The sequence below is a fragment of the Pongo abelii genome, chromosome 17 (genome assembly GCF_028885655.2).
Source record: "Pongo abelii isolate AG06213 chromosome 17, NHGRI_mPonAbe1-v2.0_pri, whole genome shotgun sequence".
In the NCBI taxonomy this organism is placed as follows: Eukaryota; Metazoa; Chordata; class Mammalia; order Primates; family Hominidae; genus Pongo; species Pongo abelii.
This window is the reverse complement of record NC_072002.2, coordinates 50,311,754-50,332,649: the sequence shown is the minus strand read 5'-3', so window position 1 is coordinate 50,332,649 and position 20,896 is coordinate 50,311,754. Positions and strand designations below refer to the sequence as shown.

At 38.4% G+C, this 20,896-nt stretch overlaps 1 protein-coding gene across 3 annotated transcripts in view; it reads left to right on the top strand.

Moving 5' to 3' along the window:
* RPRD1A (regulation of nuclear pre-mRNA domain containing 1A) overlaps positions 1-20,896 on the top strand; it is a 77,817-nt gene extending 56,921 nt beyond the window's left edge. Inside the window, exons 7-8 of one of the 3 annotated variants that reach the window (XM_054537499.2) lie at positions 17,416-17,614; positions 20,123-20,892. In XM_054537499.2, the coding sequence (XP_054393474.1) occupies positions 17,416-17,565 (150 nt within the window). In that variant the 3' untranslated portion in view covers positions 17,566-17,614; positions 20,123-20,892. 3 annotated transcript variants of the gene reach the window in all.

The following is a 20,896-nucleotide window of genomic DNA, read 5'->3' as shown; positions in this document are numbered from 1 at the left end:
GTGCAAAGTGTTTTCTCCTTCCCATATTCCCCCACCTGCCAGTATTCTCAAATATGATTGATGAAGTTAGGACACTGGGATTCAATTAAAGTGGTGTTTGTGCCATTTCCTTGCCTGATTTAGATTTTCACTCTCTTTTGTAGAGAAAACAAAAGACATTGATGTCCTACCCTTAACTTCTATTTTAAGGTGTTAGACTGAGTTGCAGCTTTTGTTTTGTTTTGTTTTTTTGAGACAGGGTCTCATTCTGTTTGTTGCCCAGGCTGGAGTGCAGTGGCACGATCATAGCTCACTGAAATCTTGAGCTCCTGGGCTCAGGCAATCCTCCCACCTCAGCGTCCCAAGAAGCTAGAACTACAGGCACACACTACCACACCTGACTGATCTTTTTTTAATTTTAATTTTAATTTTTATTTTTTTTGTAGAAACAAGGTCTTGCTATGTTGCCCAGGCCTGTCTTGAATTCCTGGGCTCAAGCGATCCACCCGCCTTGGCCTCACAAAGGTGCTGGGATTACAGGCGTGTGCCACCAGGTCTGACCATCTGCAGCTTTTCCTAGAATTTATAGAAAAGAGAATATATGTTAGAATATAATAAAGAATTACATAAAACAGTATATTCTGTCCTTATCATATTAAATAGCTATAACATATCATACCATATTATATAGTATACAAAATTCACATATTACAAAGATGTATGTAAATATATGTTATATACTACATTACATGTCTGTTGACGGTAAAGATAAGGGAGAGAAATGAAATGGGGGAGAGACAGATGAAATGCAGGGGTTGAGAGGGTGCACTGTGGAGTTACAGAGCTGCAGTGTTCACTAGGCAGCCACCAGCCACATGTGCTGTTTAACTTAATCAAAATTAAATAAGAATTAAAATCCAGTTTCTCAGTAGCAGTAGGCACATTTCAAGTGCTCACTAGCCACATGTGGCTATTAGCTACCATGTTGGGTAATGCAGATAAAGAACATTTCCATTGTCACAGTAAGTTGTATTTATAATGGTTGATAAAGATTGCCAAAAAGATAAGTATTGATGAAGTAAATAGATACATAGGAAATGAAGAAATTGTATATGTAATATCTCTGCCCTAATAAGAGAAGAAATGCTGCGAGTGCCCCAGAATAGGCAGTATTCACAGAAGATGGAACAGACAGGATTGAGTTAAAGATTTCACATCCTAGCATGCACTGTTGTAAAGGTGGAAGCATTCACATAAACGTTCCATGCCAGAAGTGAGACACCTAGAAGCAGGAGTTTGGAACAACACACAGTGACTCCATTGCAGTGGAATGGGGGGGTAAACTCCTCCATATCCTCCTTTCTTGGGCCAGGTAGCAGTGGTGAGGAGTCTGCCTGTGTTGGAGCTTGGAACAGGGGAAAAGGGCAGTATCTTCTCCAGGCTAATGAGGGCCAGGAGTGACTGAGATAATCAGTATGGAAAACCAGTTGCTGGGATAATCCATGTTGAATCTTTTCCACCCTACTGACAGCTCAAGTAGGTTATTCATACAGTCTGTACTTGAAGTAAATGTGGTTGAACCACTAAGCATTTTTGGAAAGACAATACGTAAGAAAGAAAGCTCGAAGGGAAGAACTTTCCCCTAGGAAATAGTTAATACCAAAAAAAATTATAGTAATGTGAAATAACTGCTGAAAATGCCTGAACATCTGGAGTTTCCTCTCCCTACTCCCATACCCAGTTAGTGTCCATCAGAAAACGGTGTCCTTACAGCCGTGTGCTGAGAGTATCTTCACTTCTGATCAGCAATGTTTGGGAATTCTAGGCAGGTAAGCAAGGAAACAACATAAGTAACAGTCAAAACCATAATGGCTGTGAAATAAGAGGAGATGAGAGTGGAACAAGTGAGATATTTTGTGAGATTTCGGAAAACTGGGATTGTGCTGATGTGGTTTAAACTTGATGTAGTAAGCGGGGCTCTACCATTGCACATAATGCATTCCTAAATATGAAGATAAGTCATACAAAATTTCAGCATCAAATGGGTATAAAAATATACAGAATTTCAGTATATCAAAATTGATATACCATGAGGGGCAGTTATTTTTTTCCTAGAGAGATTTTTAAAGATACATACATATATACAGGGTCTTGCTGTGTCGCCCAGGCTAGAGTGCGATGGTGCAATCATGGCTCACTGCAGCCTTGACATCCTAAGTTGAAGTGATCCTCACTACTCAGCCTCCTGAATAACTGGGACTACAGATGCATGCTACCATGGCTGGCTAATTTTTGTGCTTTCTGTAGAGAGGAGATCTTGTTGTGTTGCCCAGCCTGGTCTTGGACTCCTGGGCACAAGTGATCCTCTCATCTTGGCTTCCCAAAGTGCTAGGGTTACAGGTATGAGTCACTGCACACAGTCTAATTACAATTTTTTAAATTACAGTTATTGATGCTTTTTAAGCACCCAAGGAATAGTTTAAAATTAGTAAGATCATAGGTAAATTATTAAAATACAGACAATGCCTTATAAAAATGTAGCCTCTCCCAGCTAAATAGGAATAAGTAACTTTAGTATTTAAGAGGAACTGGTCATCAAGTTGGGAGGTTTAGGTTATTTTTTGTTTTGGTTTGTATTTTTCTAGAGATAGTCTTTCTATATTTCCCAGGCTGGTCTCAAACTCTTGGACAAAAGCAGTTGTGTCTCAGCCTCCTGGCTGAGACTATAAGCATGAGTCATGGCTCCTGGCAAATTTAGTTTTTATTTTTTATTTATTTATTTTGAGATGGAGTCTCACTCTGTCGCCCAGGCTGGAGTGCAGTGGCGTGATCTCGGCTCACTGCAACCTCCACCTCCTGGGTTCAAGCGATTCTCCTGCCTCAGCCTCCTGAGTAGCTGGGACTACAGGTGCATGCCACCACGCCCGGCTAATTTTTGTATTTTTGGTAGAGACAGAGTTTCACCATGTTGGCCAGGCTGGTCTTGATCTCTTGACCTCGTGATCCGCCCACCTCACCCTCCCAAAGTGCTGGGATTTTAGGCATGAGCCACCGCGCCCGGCCAGAATTTAGTTTTTAGTAGCTCGATCTGGAAATTACGATGTTGATTTTGGTGGTGATCTCATTTTTACTCAACTTCTCTTAAATCTGTCAAGCAAAAATATGTAACAGTTACATCTTTTGCTTTTTCATGAGATGTAAAGAAGCAGTGTCCTTCTCTGAATCCCTGCATTCCCTTTGCATTTGGATCACTGGAATCGTGATGCTAAATTCCAATTCAGAATCAGAAAATTCTCTTCTTTTCCTTTAGTATTGAACATACCGTGAGCCACCTGAATATTTGCCACTTAGCATGTCTGATATCTATCCTTGTTTCTTGTCACAAGTATCATCCACATTACAGACCCTGTTGTACAAAACTGAAATGCTGACTGTAACGTCATCATGGGATAGTTCTGACCTGCTTGCTAGTTGATAGGTGAAAGCCTGAATTTTGCTTCAAAAAAGCCATTCAGGATTAACAGTGTATTGTGTAATAAAGTGGGCTTTGTGTGAAAGTTGGAGATCCCTTGTAGATAATTCAGAACTACTGGAAGTTTCACAGTACACTTGTAAATGATGAAAGTGTTAAGAGTTTCCTTTGAGAGTAAAACACAGGATGGCAAGGGAACAAAATCTGAAAGTAAAGAAAAGAATAAAAAGACAGAAGGAAAACTAGGAAGAGTAAAGAAGACAGGAACACATAATACAGCTTTATTCATGCCTGCCAGAATGTTGTGTCTGCATCCAGAAGCAGGTGTCATATAGGCCAGATGACCCTTTTTCCTCGACTCTCTGTCTTAGAATGTATCATCTGTGGGAAGGAGGGGAGCATCTAGGTGTCTACTGCTAGTGAGCTAGGAGTTCTAGGATTGTTAGTTTGGGCTTAGCCTGCTAGATTTTATTCTGTCTGTATTCTGGCATTGTTACCCCTTTCTGGCTAATCATCCAGCACCCTTTCCCTCCATTTGAGGATTTATAGTCATAACTGGGCTGGGGGATGGGGGACTCCCTTTTTATCAGGTGATGCTGTCCTTGAAGCCTCCAATAGCTTATTAGTTTCAAGATTCTCAGAATTCTTAGGCCTCTCAAATTAAATCTTCCAGTACTACATAAAACATTTCTGTACACTACTGGGGTGAAAAATTACCACTGTCTATACCTAACTGAAACCTTGCTATGGCCAGGCACGGTGGCCCATTCCTGTAATGCCAACACTTTGGCATTCAGCCTTTGGGAGGCTAAAGTGGGAGGATAGCTTGAGACCAGCCCTGGCAACATAGCGAGACCCTGTCTCTACATAACATTTTTTGAAAATTAGCTAGGCATGGTGGCACATGGCTGTAATCCCAGCTACTTGGGAGGCTGAGGTGGGAGGACTGCTTGAGCCTGGGAGGTTGGGAGTGTGGTGAGCCATGGTGACGCCACTGCACTCCAGATGGGCTGACCTGTCTCCAAAAAATAAAACCCTGCCATGGCACTTAAACTCCATTGTATGTGAGATGATACTCTAAAATTTAATCATAACATAATACTTATTTAGCATTAGCTCTGTACCAAGACACTGTTCTAAGTATTTCTTCTATTTTCATTAATTCTGTGATTGTCATAGGTAGATTCTATTCTTACGTATTTTATAAAAGAACAGTGAGGCACAGAGGTGTTAACATACTGTCTTTAAGGGAAATTTGAAAAAATACATTAAAACCATTTACACAGCTCCTGCTCACATTTTGATGTATTTCCTTTAGTCTTTAAAAAAAAAAATCATAGATTAAAAATATCATCGTAAACATAGTTGTAAAAAAAACACACACACATACAGTTGTAGCCATGCTGTGTGTACAAAGTTAATTCCTGCTTGGATGTCTATCTTGGTTAGTCTCCAGTGAGTGATATATGGAGTAAAATCATGAACTGGGAATTGGGAGTTAGGGGTTCTAGAAGTTACTCTATGAACTTGAATAAATTGTATACTATCAAGGCCATTCTTCATTTTCATGCTGTGGATTTCAAACTTAATGATTTATAAGACCTAGCTCTAAAATTCAGTGCCTTTAACTTTTTCTGTATTTCTGTCATAGTTGGATACTTCTGAGTACTTTAATTCAGCTTATAAAAGTGATATACAGAGTTTAAAATTTTCTTTCCTTGCCTCTTTTTCCTAAGAATTTTCCCATCATAAAACCAATACATAATTATTGGAGAAAATTTGGAAAATACTGAAAAATAGAAAAACTGCCCACAAATTTACAGCAATCACTGAAAACCATTATTAAAATTTGTATATATTTTGTTTCATTATGTTTTCTTTTTTTGTTTTAAATAGTTGCAAATATGCAGGGGTTTTTTTTGTTTTGTTTTTTTGTTTTTTGTTTTTTTTGAGATGGAGTCTCGCTGTGTTGCCCAGGCTGGAGTGCAGTGGCCCAGTCTCAGCTCACTGCAAGCTCCGCCTCCTGGACTCACGCCATTCTCCTGCCTCAGCCTCTGGAGTAGCTAGGACTACAGGTGCCTGCCACCATGCCCGGAGGATTTTTTGTATTTTTAGTGGAGACAGGGTTTCACCGTGTTAGCCGCGATGGTCTTGATCTCCTGACCTCGTGATCCACCCACCTCGGCCTCCCAAAATGCTGGGATTACAGGCGTGAGCCACCATGCCTGGCCATGCAGTTGTATTTTTTAAAAAGTCTTTGTGAAAGTGAGTTTCTTCAACTTAACATAGGTAGCCAGATTTGTATTGTGTTTTATTTTTTAAATTTATTTTATTTCTTTTCTTTTTTTGAGTCAGGGTCTCAATCTGTTGCCCAGGCTGGAGTGCAGTGGCAGGGTCTTGGCTCACTGCAACCTCTGCCTCCCAGGTTCAAGTGATTATCCTGCCTCAGCCTCCTGAGTAGCTGGGATTACAAGTGCGTGCCACCACACCCAGCTAATTTCTGTATTTTTAGTAGAGACAGGATTTCCCCATATTGGCCAGACTGGTATCTCTTTTCTTTCATTTCAAATAAGAGTGGAACTTTTTTTTTAAGGTCTGTTTATCCTCATGGGGTTAAATAAGTTATACTTGTTGGACCTATTGAAAGAACTAGGCCTACGTAACAAATGGAGCAGTGGGTTACCGAAAAGAATATTGAGGCTGGGCGCCGGCTCATGCCTGTAATCCCAGCACTTTGGGAAGCCGAGGTGGGAGGATTGCTTGAGACCAGGAGTTCAAAACCAGCCTGGGCAACATAGCAAGACCTTGTCTCTACAAGAAATACAAAAATTAGTTGGGTGTGGTGGTGTGCGCCTGTAGTCCTAGCTACTCGGGAGGCAGAGGTGGGAGGATCATTTGAGTGCAGGAGGCAGAGGTTGTAGTAAGCTGATACTGCACCACTGCATTTCAGCCAGGGTGACAGAGTGAGACCCCATCTTGGAAAAAAGAAAATAAGATTGGAAGTCTGTCAGTGTGCCATTGTGATTTATTGATGGAGTGCTATCATTGGTAACAATATCATATAAATGTATTTAATCCCTCCTAGCTTTTGAAGTAAGATTCATGTTAGAGCTAGAATTTGTCTGGGTGCGGTGGCTCATGCCTGTAATCCCAGCACTTTGGGTGGATCACTTGAGCCCAGGAGTTCAAGACCAGCCTACGCAACATGGCAAAACCCAGTCTCTACCAAAAAAAAAAAAAAAAGAAAAAAAAGTCTGTGTCTGTCTGTCTTCCTCTCCCTCTCCAAGTGTGGTGTGGTGGTGTGCACCTGTAGTCACAGCTACTTGAGAGGCCAAGGTGGGAGGATCACTGGAGCCCAGGAGGTCGAGACTACAGTGAGCTGTGATTATGCTGCTGCACTCCAGCCTGGGCAACAGAGTGAGACTTTTTCTTAAAAAAACAAACAAAAACAAAACAAAAAAAACTTTAGACTTTATTGATAATTTTGATATTGCACTGAAGAAGTTTAAAATACAAACCTCTTAAAGCAGTTATATCAAAGAGCAGAATATGGAAGTTTAAAATTTTTTTGAGTTGCCAACAGCTTTGAAAAATGCACATATGCACACGAATTTACTTACAACTTCTGCTTCTGAAACTCACCCATCAGTAGCTAACTCACTTAAACCATGGTTAAGGTGCATTTTCTGTCGAGTAATGTGCTTGACACGTCGGACCGTTGGTCTGTAACCAGTGCAAACTGAATGGAGATCACTGTGAAACACTGCATTTATTTCTTTATACCTTTCTTTGCCTAAACATTTTTAGTATAAATTCCCTTATTTTGATTTTCCAAAGTTAATTGCATCAGTATTGTCTGGACCTGGCTTGGCATCACTTAATGGGAGAAAGCACTGAACAAGTATAGCTATTAGCATGGTGACACAGCTAGTTTAGTGTCAAGCTACACTAATAAACCAAGTGATCAGAATGTGGAAGATAAGTTCTGTTTCATCAGATGCTGGTTAAACCACAGCGGGATTTCTGTCTTCAACTCTGGATTCCATATTAACCAAAATGAATTAACTTGCCACAGTGTATCCAGAGGCAGAGGCAAGAACAAAGGGAAATGGAACTAACATTCCTTGGAGAACATTTGAGGGAACTGGGGAGATCAGAGCTGGGGAGGGATATAAATTATATGAATACCTATCTTCACAACCTTTGAAAGCTATCAGAAAAGAGGATTTGGGTTTACTTTTGAGAGCAGAACTAGGACCAGTGGATGAGTTACAGGTGACAAGCAAGACCACTCTGCCATTTAAAACTTCCTTATGTGTAAGGGCTATTTAATAAAGAGTGAGTTTCAGTCTCTGGCATCTACCTCTGTAGCAGATCTTATATACAGTCTAACTCCTAGCTAGATTAATAACACCTTAAACTATTGACTTGTTTACCTCACTATTACCTGATGTTTGGGTTTCAATAAAAAATTACAAGGCCTGCTAAAAGTCAAGAAACAGTCTGAAGAGAGAAAGCAAGTGTCAGAACCAGACTTATATATGGCACAAATTTTGAAATGATCAGACTAAGAATTGAAAATAATTGAAATGTTAAGGGGTCTAACAGAAAAAGTAGGTACAATGCAAGAACAGGTGGGTAATATAAGTAGAGAGGTGGAAATGCCCAGAAAAAATCCAAAGCAAATGCTAGGGGAAAAAAAATTACCAACACTTTGGGAGGCTTAGGTGGGAGGATCACTTGAGCCCAAGAGGTTAAGGCTGCAATGTGCTGTGATTGTGCCACTGCACTCCAGCCTGGGTGACAGAGTGAGACTGTAAAAAAAATAATAAGAATGTGTTTGATGGGCAGTTCAGCAGACTGGACACTACCAAGGAAGGAACTGGTGAACTTGAAGAGTAGGTCTATAGAAGCTTCCCAAACTGAAATGCAAAGTGAAAACAGAATGGAAAAGAAGTCCCCACAAATAGAACAGCCAAGAATTTTGGGACCATTTGGAAAGGTATAGTGTACATGGGCTTGAAATACTAGAAAGCAAGAGAATGAAGCCGAATAAATATTTGAAGTAAAAATAGCCAAGAATTTTAAAAATTAGTGACACCCAACCACCGATCCAGGAAACTCAAGAGAACACCAAGCAGGATACCAAAATGCCTACAATCTCTACTTAGGCATGCCATATTCAAAGTGCAGAAAATCAAAGTAAAACCTTGAAAGAAGCCAGAGGGGGAAGCACCTTACCTTACCTGTAGCGTAACAAAGATAAATTATGGACTTGTCAGCAGAACCATGCAAGCAAGAAGATAGTGAGATAAGTGTTGAAAGAAAAAACCCACCAACTTAGAATTATATATCCAATGAAATTATTCTTCAAAAGTGAAAGACAAAACTAGTGAGTTTGCTAGTGCTGGAGGTGGTCAAAAAGAGGTCGAATAACAAGGATGAGAAATGTTGGGTTCAATGTTTGCCTAACTATTTGGTACATAAGCTGTTAGCTCTGGAAGATGGTAGTACGTGTTCAGCAAAAATGTATTTCAGTGATTTTGAGGAATGTTGCAAACCAGATTGTACTTTTGGAACTTCACTCTGCTCAGATATGGAGGATCTGAGCAGGCCTGTAGCAAGGAACCCTATTTTTGCTTACAAACATAAGCCCAGAATCTCTGACTTTTGGCTTGCTTGTTAAAACCTTATGGAATGATGTTTCATGGAACACCCAATTTGGGAAACACCAGATTAGATGGCATTTATGACCAATGAGAAATGGGATTCTTTATTAACTGGATAATATAATATATGTACTAAGTGAGTGAGGCTAAAATGTTAGACAGAAAATAAAGGTAACAGTATTAACTTCCTCATTTGACTGAGTACATGTGGAAAGACTGATTATGGAGGGTCATTTCTTTAAATTCCTTCTCTCTGCTTGTTTTGAAATTTCAAAAACAAAAATAACCAAAGTTAAATGCTGCTTATCAGCTCCTGGCTTACTCTCTGCTCCATCCTTCCACCCTCAAGGTCAAAACATCATTATTAGGAGGTTCAGCTTTCCTGGCATTGGGCACCTTTTCTGGTTGAACTAGCCCCTTGCTGCCTTTTCTCTAGTATCTTTATGTTGCTGGTATTACTCTTGTTTAAGAAAATTTATCACGGGGCCTATATGCTGTTATTCATGGGAAAATGACAACTCTGCTTCACTACTAGGAATGCCAGAGATGTTTTAAGGACAGAAGTAGACTACCTGATACAAGTCAGTGTTTCCTTATTGGATTTTGAGTTTTAGGAACATAACTAGCCGTCTTGTCACTGTGCTGAACCTTTAGTTGAACTTTCATTTGGATAACATCTTCAGAATACCCACCCCCAAAATAATTCCAGGATATGAGAGGGAGGTTAGCATAATGGTAAAGCATGAGGACTCTGAAGACAGATTATCTTAAGTTGGAGCCCCCTTTTGCCCCTGTCTGTTGACTTTGGGTGAAGTTTCTTAATGGTTAAATGTGGTTTAGTTTCATCATCTATAATACATGGTTAGTAATAATCTCTACCAGTGAAGATTAAATGGAGCACTTAGAACAATGTTTGGCATATAGTAAGCAGATGAGAAGTGTAGTAGCTATTTGGTTAGGGTCACAGTGTAGTATATGAAATCTTGGAATATATAAAGTTTCTTTGTAACATCTACCCTAATAACTTAACATTACCAGTTTTTCAAAACCTAGTTGACAGGCATTGGGTTCCTTGCAGAAAACTCGATAAAATATCTTTTTCCACATGCTTGTTAACAATCTGGAAGATTAATGAAACTTTGCAATAGTAGATTTCTTAAGAGAATGAAAGGAACTAAAGGAAGTGAGACAGTTCGTTAGATGATATTTACTTACATTAAAGTAATTCCCACCAAAAGGTAAAACTTCTGCAGTCAAGGGGAAAAAAATGACAGCTCCATCTGAGATGTATAGGATAACCTGTGAAAAGAAATGAGAAAGGATTGGATATATTGGAGTTTATATTTTTAAAATTGTCAATTCCAGGATTAGATACCAAGCCAAATTTGAGCATTTGTTTCCCAGAAGGTGAGGGCAAACCACTGAGATCTTTATCTCCTTTGCACTCTGTCCCCTGGGGATGGCAACAGACTTGACTAATCTGCAGTCTCAGAAACTCCCTGACATCATGGAATTTCTTGGCCTTATTAAAAAAAGAAAATGGGTGTGTGTGTGTTATATCTTGATTAATACTTCAGTTAATTTTTTCCTTTAATCTAGAAAAGGGCCCAATTTCAGGACATGCAAAATGAAGTAAAAGTAAATGGTGATGGATCCTAATAATGAGAACTGAAGCTTCTTAATAGTTCTATTGAAGGCAGTGGCTTAAGAAATACTTGTATGTTAACTTCTTAAAAGAGGCAAAGGACATTATACTACAGATAAATGAGGTCACCAGAGAAAACAAACTTTGCACCTTTTTTCTCTACAAATTCTGCTGTTTTTATCAAGAAATGGGTAGGAAGCCATAGGTCTGCAATACAGTAAGTATGATGCTTAGAATTGACCAAAGCCTTTAATTGGCCACTAAAGATCCCTATATGGATGTGGTTGAAATTCTCTCTCTCTCTTTTTTTTTTTGTCACAATTATGTAGGAAAGATAAAAAGAATTATTAGCAGCATCTGCAAGAAAAAGGCAGCCATGTAAATATTTTAATTTCAGAAATATTAGGTATTTAAAGCAACTAGAATTTTAGAACATACTAGGGTCAGCCCTAAAATGAACAAGAATTCCAAATTTCAGGAAATTTATTCTCTTAGATGTTCTTAGTGCAAGGTGATTCTGATATCGTCTCAGAATGATAACTACAATTATATAGCACTTCCTAATTTGAAAACTTCCACATCAGTTTGGCCACACAGCACTGTAAAATAGTACCCTTATTTTATGAAGTAGGCGTCTGAGACTTAATTAGATAATCTTCGGGAGCCCTTGCCCAGGGTTACATAGGTAGTAGATTGAGGAAACAGTACTCCATCCAGATCTGACTTCATGGAGTGTTGACTGGGGCGTACTGTTAATACTCAGTCCCTTGCTGGACACTGCAAGTAATGTAGATATATAGAAAGTGTGTTTTCTCCTAATTATGGGTATGAAATTAGAAAAAATCCAGTAGTAATTCAGAAATAACTCATATAGTAGCATATCATAGGAAGTTAGCTTGAGGCCAGAGTCAGAAAAGATTCTATGGCAGTGTTTGGTCTTAATGTACGACTTGAAAAATATATAAAATTTGGATCCTCAATATATACTTAGCTGTAAAGAAATCTGTAATGGTGGTTCAGATTTCAAGAAGCTGTAGCCCACTTACAGTGCACACAAGGCAAGTCACACCTCCTAGTTCACTAGTGTTGTAGTATAGCAGTGTAAAGAAGGCTTCTGCCCTTGGAAAGACAAGACAGAGACTTACATGGATTACACAACCAAACAGTGCAGAGATAGTTTCAGCTAGGAGCCTAGAGTAAGGATGATAAGAACAGGGGAAGAGTTTTAGGCAAAGTGAAAATTTGCCTGGATTATGACAGATGGGCAAAATTTTGGAAGAGTGGAGGGGCTTGGATATGATCAGTGGAATTGAGCCTTGGTATGAAGCTGGAACTGCAGAAACTGACATAAGGGTTGCTCATGACTGAGGTGATAACAAGCTTTAGGGTGGTAGTGATGATACTGGTGGCAAGTAAAGGGTAAATTAAGGACAGAAAGGTGGGCCTTGTTGAATGAGGAAAACAGAGGGGAAGAAGTAAAGTGGCTTCGGTCAACAGAGTAAGAAGAATGAGGTAAAGCATTGGTTCCCAAATGCACCCATGCCATGGTGCCACCTGAGAACATTTATTTTAATAGTTACTTTTTTTTTTTAGTTTTTGAGACAGTTTTGCTCTTGTTGCCCATGCTTGAGTGCAGTGGTGCAATCTCAGCTCACTGTAACCTCCATCTCCCAGGTTCAAGTGATTCTTCTGCCTCAGCCTCCCAAGTAGCTGGGTTTACAGGTGCCGCCACCACACCCAGCTAATTTTTGTATTTTTTGTAGAAACAGGGTTTCACCATGTTGGCCAGGCTGGTCTTGAACTCGTGACCTCAGGTGATCCGCCCACCTTGGCCTCCCAAAGTGCTAGGATTACAGGCGTGAACCACTGTGCCCGGCCCTAGTTACGTTTATTTTGATGTGTGAATCAAAACCAAAATGAGCACAACAAACCTGTGATTGCATGGATATTATTTCTTAGAATGAAGATGTTAAAAAATGAGTTGATTTAAATATTATGTAAATAACAGTGTGAGTCATGGTAAAAAACGTTATGAAGGATGGTAGTTAACTAATTGAAGTTTGGAAAATAGTGATTAAAAGTTGGGAGAGGTGGTATGAGGAAAATTTCTGGGGTTCTGAAAAAGCCTATATCTTGATCTAGGTGTTGGTTACATATACGATGGGTACACATATATACTAACTGAAGTATCTACTTAATAGTTATGAGTTTTATGTTGTGCCCCAATTTAAAAACTTTAAGTAGCTTTTGACTAAAGATGGGTAAGATGGAAAGAAGAGCAAAATTTGTAGTAGAGGAAAAAGGTGCAAAGTTGGTTTTCTTTGCTGATCTTATTTGTAGTAGAATAGATACTCAGTTACATTCATTTTATTTACATTCTCTGCTTTCCAAAAATAATTTTTAAAAGCATGTAGCTAAATCAGTATAAAGAAATTGCTTATGAATGTTGGATGTTGAATGTTTTGCTTATGAATGTTGCATTTCTTAAGAGATACATATGTATATACACATGTGTGAAAGGTTTAACCATTCAAATGATAAAATTTTTTTCCCTCTTTTTTGACATTTCATTCATCAGTTTTTTTAAAAAGTGTATTCTATATATGTGATATGTGAATGGTCAATAGGATGTTAAAGCAATACATTGTTACATGGTCAGAAAATAGTAGTGAAAGTTTAGATATGAGAAAAGTCATTGGGGAAGGTTCAATGTAGAGTTTGGGATTTCAGCTGGCACTTGGAAGTATGGAAAGAAATTGGTATCCTGGACAGGTAAAGGAGGAAAAACTTGAACAAAATATTCTAAATAGGAATTTGTACTGTATTTGGCTTTAAGGAAATTTTTGTTCATATTGGGCTTAATATCATAAAAATTATACATAGTTTAAAATAACTTTAACATATTTGCTGTAGTGGCCATATATTATTTGTAATCTTAAATTACAGATAGTTCTTTTTTTTTTTTTTTTTTTTTTTTGAGACAGGGTCTCACTCTATTGCCTAGGCTGGAGTACAGTGGCACAATCATGGCTTATTGCAGCCTCGACCTCCTGGGCCCAGGTGACTCCCACTTTAGCCTCCTGTGTAGCTGGGACTACAGTTGCATGCCACCCATGTCTGGATAAGTTTTGTACTTTTTGTAGAGACAAAAAGTTTCACCGTATTGCCCAGGCTGGTCTCAAACTCCTGAGCTCAAGCATTCCACCCACCTCGGCCTCAAAATGCTGGGATTATAGGTGTGATCCACTGTGCCTGGCCAGTATTTTTAACCAAGTTGCATCACAGTGTGTATAATACAACTGCTATTCTGCAAAACATCTCAAAATGTTTTTGGTTTTATCTTTTTGAATAGCAAATGTTGGATCATTTGACCACAAACAACTAAGATCTATTAATTTATTCATCAATTTTGATGTATCAAAATCAATTATGTTACATGGTGCCTGGTGTTAATGAACCTTGAGCAGTTTATATTCACTTTTTAGTAAAAGTTGAAAGATTTATATTACCTGAAGGGAAACCAGCATGTTATCTTCAGTTTTTAAAGCCTCAGTTTTCTTATCTATGGAATGGGAATAATGATGCCTGTGTTTTAGCATTTTTGTGAAGATTAAGAATTATGCAAAACAGCTTCAATAATCTGGGAAAATGTTTAATTTGTCCATCAGACTTTTTTTTTAAAAAAGTTTTAATTTTAGAATAATTTTAGGTTTACCAAAAGACTATGAAGAGAGTATAGAAAATTCTCATACACTTCACATCCAGTTTCCCCTGTTGTAACATCTTACATTAGTATGATACATTTGTCATAAGTAGTCAACCAATATTGACACATTGACTAAAGGCCACACTTTATTCAGATTTTCTTAATTTTTACCTAATGTCCTTTTTTCTGTTCCACGATCCCATCCAGAATATCACATTAGATTTGGTTGTTCTGCTTCTCTTGGGTGTGACAGTTCCTCTGACTTTCCTTGTCTGATGACCTTGACAGTTTTCAGCACTACTGGTCACGTCCCTCAATTGGGATTTTCTGATGTTTTTCTCACAGCTAAAGTGGAGTCATATGTTTCAGGGAAGAAGCCCATAGAGGGAGAATGCCATTTTCATCTCATGTCAAAGGAAATACTGTCAACCTGAGTGGTAGTGTTGATGGTACCTTTATCACATGGCTTAGGTATTGTTTGTCAGGTTTCTCCTCTGTAAAGTTAATCTTTTTTCCCTCCTTTTCATACTGTACTCTTTGGAAGTCAGTCATCACATACAGCCCACACTTAAAAAGTGGGAAACTTTTCAGATATGAAATGCTGTAGGTGAACCTTTTTCAAATATCAAATTACAATGAATTTGTTATTGCATTCTTTTATAAGAACTTGGAGAGCAGGACGGGCACAGTGGCTCACGCCTGTAATCCCAGCACTTTGGGAGGCCGAGGCAGGTGGATCTCCTGAGGTTGGGAATTCGAGACCAGCCTGACCAATATGGAGAAACCCCGTCTCTACTAAAAATACAAAAAAATTAGTGGGGTGTGGTGACACATGCCTGTTAGTCCCAGCTAAACTCGGGAGGCCGAGGCAGGAGAATCACTTGAACCCAGGAGGTGAAGGTTGTGGTGAGCTGAGATGGCGCCATTGCACTCCAGCCTGGGCAACAAAAGCAAAACTCCGTCTCAAAAAAAAGAAAAAAAAAGAAAAAAAAAATTGGAGAGCAGATAGTCTTAGTTAAGGATAATTACTGAGTTATTCAGATAATGGACGTGAGTGGTATTGTTCAGCAAGCCAGTATTTTCATAAGAAAAAAGTGGGAAACTTTCCAAATACATGCTCACTTCTCTATCCTGGTATCTACTACTCTTTTACTGCTCTTTTCATGATCCTTTTCAACATTGGTGACATTTCTGCATTTTGCTGTTAGCTCACTTCTCTTCCTTCCTGTGTGTACTGTGATTCTTAACCAGGAGAGGGACGAGGGTCATGCCATCTTTTGGGTGGACACATTAGAATCATGGGAGGTAGTGTGGTATGATGGAAAAGATAGAAAATCAGATATATTCATTATATGTATATTTTTACTAAAACCACAAAAAATAAAGTTTGATGAAATCTTAGCTCATGGTAGATGTGCAGAAGAGTAGAGAAGGGAGGGGCAAAATGATTGAGAAACGTTGTAGATTATTTATATAAACCTAAGTGGCTCATACTCTTCTCTTGGTTTTAGCTAGAATTTGTCAGTTATAAAGCCTAAATCTTTATTTGTAGCTCAGAATACTGTAATCACATTTCCAAGTGCCTACTAGAAATCCCATGGATAACTCACACTTAACATGCTTAAAAATGAACTCTGTATCCTTCTCCAAAGGAGTTTGTGCCCCTCTCTTTGCTATCTCAGATAACAGCTCCGATATCCACCTGTTTATGAAGCCTGAACCCTCATTATTCCTCACAGCAGAACCACAACCAATTCCTGCTGATTTTTCTTTCTAAACATTGTTTTAGTCTTTGACATTAAGGTATTATTTACATATAATGTAGTTTATAAAGGACATTGCTCTATCCTTACTACTGTTGGTTTGGTTCGGTTCAGGCCCTAGTCCTTTCTTTCCTGGAGAGTTGCAGTAAACTCCTAGCTGGGTTTCTTCCTTAGATGTTTCCTCATCTATGCACTCTCTAGGATGGTCCTCTCAGGACTTACCTGTGACCACATTTGGAAAGAGCGTGAATCTCCCTGCTTTGTGCCATGCACTGTGGTAATAGTGAATTGCCATGGACATATCTATTTTACTGCCTGCTACTTCCTTAGACCAAATCTCTGAGTCAGGACCGTGGAACTGAGATGGGTATAGTGGGAAGCTTTTCTCTGAGTGATACCCTGTTGTGAGTGCTGAGCTTTTGGAGAAAGGGAGGGGTGCAGCAGCCTGAGGTTGTCTTGGCTTGCCTATTCTGCTGTGGAGCCACCTCCTCATGAGTTGGGGGTGAGGCTTATCAGGGCCCAAGTATTCTCAGTCCTCCACGCATAAGAAAGAACTTCTTTTCCAAGAGTGGGGGCTGGGCAGGAGGGATTCCCCAGGCTCTTCTCTGCGCTATCTCAGGACTTAGCTTCAGCACCAGGTAGCTGGGGTAGGATGAGAGGCACTCTTTCTGGGAATAAAGCCCCCGCGCTGGAAGTTGCAGGGAGAGTGATCCTGTATTCTTGGCTGCAGCAGTCTGGAGTGGACCCTCCTTGCTTAGATGGGAGGGCACAGGAAGGGAGCAGTCCTGCTTCAGACACCACAGACTCTGGCCATTCTTACTGAGTTTTCATAGATGTTCTTGCCAAATTTTAGTTAAGGTTTGTGAAAATAAATATGTAATTTTTCTTGCCCAAACTCAAGAATATCTGAACATCTTGTATGTCGAAGTTAAGCATATTAATGTTAGTTTTCTTTCTACTGGTGTGAAGCAACAGCTAAAGATTGTGATTTTTCTTAATAGTAATAGTTTACTAGTTATATATTTCCAAAGCTCATATTTTGATGTGAAAACTCACACTGGAATAACCTTTTTAAATAGGCATTAACTGAGTATATATAGTACCTGGGTTTATGTAGGTCATTATTAGCTAGGAAGTTCTTTCAATCCCCGAATACTAATGAAAGTGGTTTGATGTTACAGGAGTACAAGCGCAAGCTAGCCAGAGTTTCCCTGGTGCGCAAAGAACTCAGGTCCCGGATCCAGAGCCTGCCAGACTTATCTCGATTGCCCAATGTCACTGGCAGCCACATGCACCTGCCGTTTGCGGGAGACATCTACAGTGAAGATTGATGGACCAGCCTCTTTCCAGGTCCCAGGACTTTGCAAGAGATGGAGACAGGTTAGGTGGATAGTCCTGTAGTGTTATTTTTGTATATTGTTGAGAAAGAAACACTAACAAAAGGAACAACGAGTAATTTATAAAATTGTTTAAAATGTTGGTTTGTTTACTATTTTATTGGTAAATTAACATGACTTAATTTGAACAAAGTGATGATTTGTGTGTATTAATAAGCTCACAAATAGTGATTATTTTCAAAAGATCTTTTTGTAATTTTTTTTTTTTGATCCAAGGCCTTGTGAGAAATCCCTTGTTTGTATTTCTTCAGGTATTTTCAATTGTTTTTCTTTATTTTCTTCAGCATCTAATCACTGTATACTATGTAATTCCTGAAGGGGAAGAACTAATTAGGAGTTGATTGAGACTTTATTATGGTATAGTTAGGACTTGATTGTAGAAGGGACTAAATGTTCCAACATAATCTTTACCCTTCTCCCCAAACAAAATATCGATTCTGTGTCTCTACATGCCTTTGATTCCTTAGAGGTCGGTAATTTAACATTAAACATGGATGTCACTTTGAGGGGCAGATGAAAGTGTAGAGAACTGTTCCTTAATAGCATTGTAAAAGTTCCATTCCAACTGCCAGTGTAGATTTTAAAAGTGTTAAATAGTGACTCCCTTGATTAAACTGTTTGTAATTATTTGAGTAGATTAATAATGAAAATACTTTGGAAATAATATAAATTTTGACATTCTACCAAGAGGACAACTTTGGTTCTGGAACTGGTTTCTATTTGTCAAATCAGTTTCCTTTTAACATAATTAATCCCTTTAACAAAAAGCCATCTATGGGATTAAAAGACACATGAAATGATACTTTTATTATTCCCTTACTCATATAACTTTAAAAATAATATTTTTAGCTCTGATAGCTCAAGAACACAATATTCGTTAATATTCAGTAAAGTAGCCTGAGACATTTTCAATGTTTCCTTAAGGTTTTTGAATGACTGTATATTTGGCAGTTAAGCAGTGCCACACTACAGGGTAGATATGGTAAATTTTATATTTGTATATTTACAGTTACAAAACAAATGTACTTTTACCTTTTATTTCTGACCCTGTGTGTTAGAGCAGTTGCATGCTCTCCTGCTGTTACAAACACATTGTTAAGCTGTGGATTTGTACTCAATAATGACTTAGGATAAATATTTATTTTCATTCATTGCTTTACATACTAGACATTTTTCTTCTCCTTGTAAGTAGATTCCAATTAGATAGTCAATAAAACATCTTGAAAATCCCACAAGCCAATTATGTCTCTCTAGTCTGAATGGCTTCATTGTTTCTTTCTCAGTATTAGAAATTATAGTTACAATGAATTACATATGAAGAAGGCAGACATTTATTTTTAATAGCCAAGTAGTTCTGCAAATAGTTCTTTTAACAATTTGACCTCTCTCCAAAACAGAGACACATATAAGTAGTGCTAATCCATGCACTACTAATAATACATGGCTTATTCCAAAGTTTTTTAGTCAACTTTCGGGACTTGCGGTGCATTTTCTCACAAAAAGAATAGTAGTTAGGTTCCCTAACACTACTGCTGATAGCTCACCTGGGAACTGAATCCACTTAACCATGAATGTCCTTAACTTGTAACGTGGTTCACAGGTTACTAATCATAGATCCTGACCAGCATTTGTAACACTGCTCTAACTAGGACACAGCATGCAGCAGCCACACTCACACCCTGGGATGTCTGTGTACCTCTGTCCCTAGGTGTAGGAAATGGAAGAAAAAGATTCAGCCAAGTGGGGAGGTGACAAATGCACAATTATGAAACCTGGTTGTACATGTTATGAAAGTATACTAAGTAAGTTAGTTTTTATTGTTAATGTGAAAGCAAAAACTTGTATGTTAACTTATTTTCAATATCTTGACCTTATTTATGATCTGCTAAAGTGGTGATTTATCCATTCAAAATATATATTTTTTTCCATTTAAAACTAATTTATAAACTATGTACTCCTGGGAAGATTTGAAATCTTTTAGAAGTTTGTTGAAATATTTTCACCATTTCAGACAGACTTCTGACTTAGATACTGATTTTAATGCCAGTATCTGCTCTAAATATTTATGATAAAAATGCATTATTTTTTTAAAGAGCTTGATGAGATTTGTGATAAGTGATAGTACTCAAAAACCTGAATCCCACCCCTCGACCAATCCTCCACAAATTTCAGTTGTTGGTTAACTTATTAACTGAACACAGACAATACAGTCTGATTTAGAAGTCATCTTTTCAGCCGTGTGATAATTAACATGGTAAGCCTTAGAAGCAAACATTCTTCCTAAAAGGAAGACTTCATTTTCTCAAGAAATGGGATTAGTTGGGGGTATTATAATACCGAATTGTAAATCATGAGCATTTTCTCCACTGTGTACCTGAGGCAGATCATGCATCTTTGAGTGCAGTTTGGTCTGAACCCTCAAGAGAAAAGCATGGTGTCGTAGGGCTACTATGGTTTGAATGGATACCATCACTCTTTTCTCCACATACAGTGCAGAGAGCTGTCTGGAGTGGCTATCTGAACAGATTCCCGGGCGCTCCTTCTCTCCTTCCAGCACTACAGTAAGTAAAAGGACCATAGAGGGGAACCAGGAATCAGAGAATCAGCTGTGCTCAATAGCCAACCTCCCTGTCCAGATGCAGCTGTTTTGGTATCTCCTCTCACATGCACTCTGAATCAGGGTTTTTCTATAAGAAATCTTTCAGAATCAGCAAAAGTTCTGGGATGACCCAGGCATCTTGATTTGCAAAATCACAAAACTAAGTTGTCAATTATCACTGTAGATGAGCAACTCATCTTTTTAAAGTATAGTTACTGAACTGATTCTGAGAAATCTTTAGAGAGAAAAAACTCAGCAGTACAAATTAACTAATTGGGAAAGTTAGAATGTCCTTTCTGAATTTTTCATTAAAAAAATTACATTATCTGAAATAACATAAAGCTACTAAACTGCTTTGTATTCTATTAAGAAATAGCTCCTAAGGATGTAGTCTTGTTTCATAGTTGTTGCACTATATCAAAGCTTAAAATGTAAGCCCAGTTCTTCTCTGTATAGAAAGGAAACATTGTGTTACTTAATGAATTATTTATACAGAGCATTTGTTGCCAACTGTTGTTCCAGCCATCCACACAGGAGTCTGTTCTCAGGTGGCAATAGCACATGGGAAGATGAACTTTCCCTGTTTGTTTACCCGTTTTTCTTTGGCTGTATCTGATGACAGTATAAGATGTTCTTAATAAAGTTTTATGTTCTTTTTGAAATGTG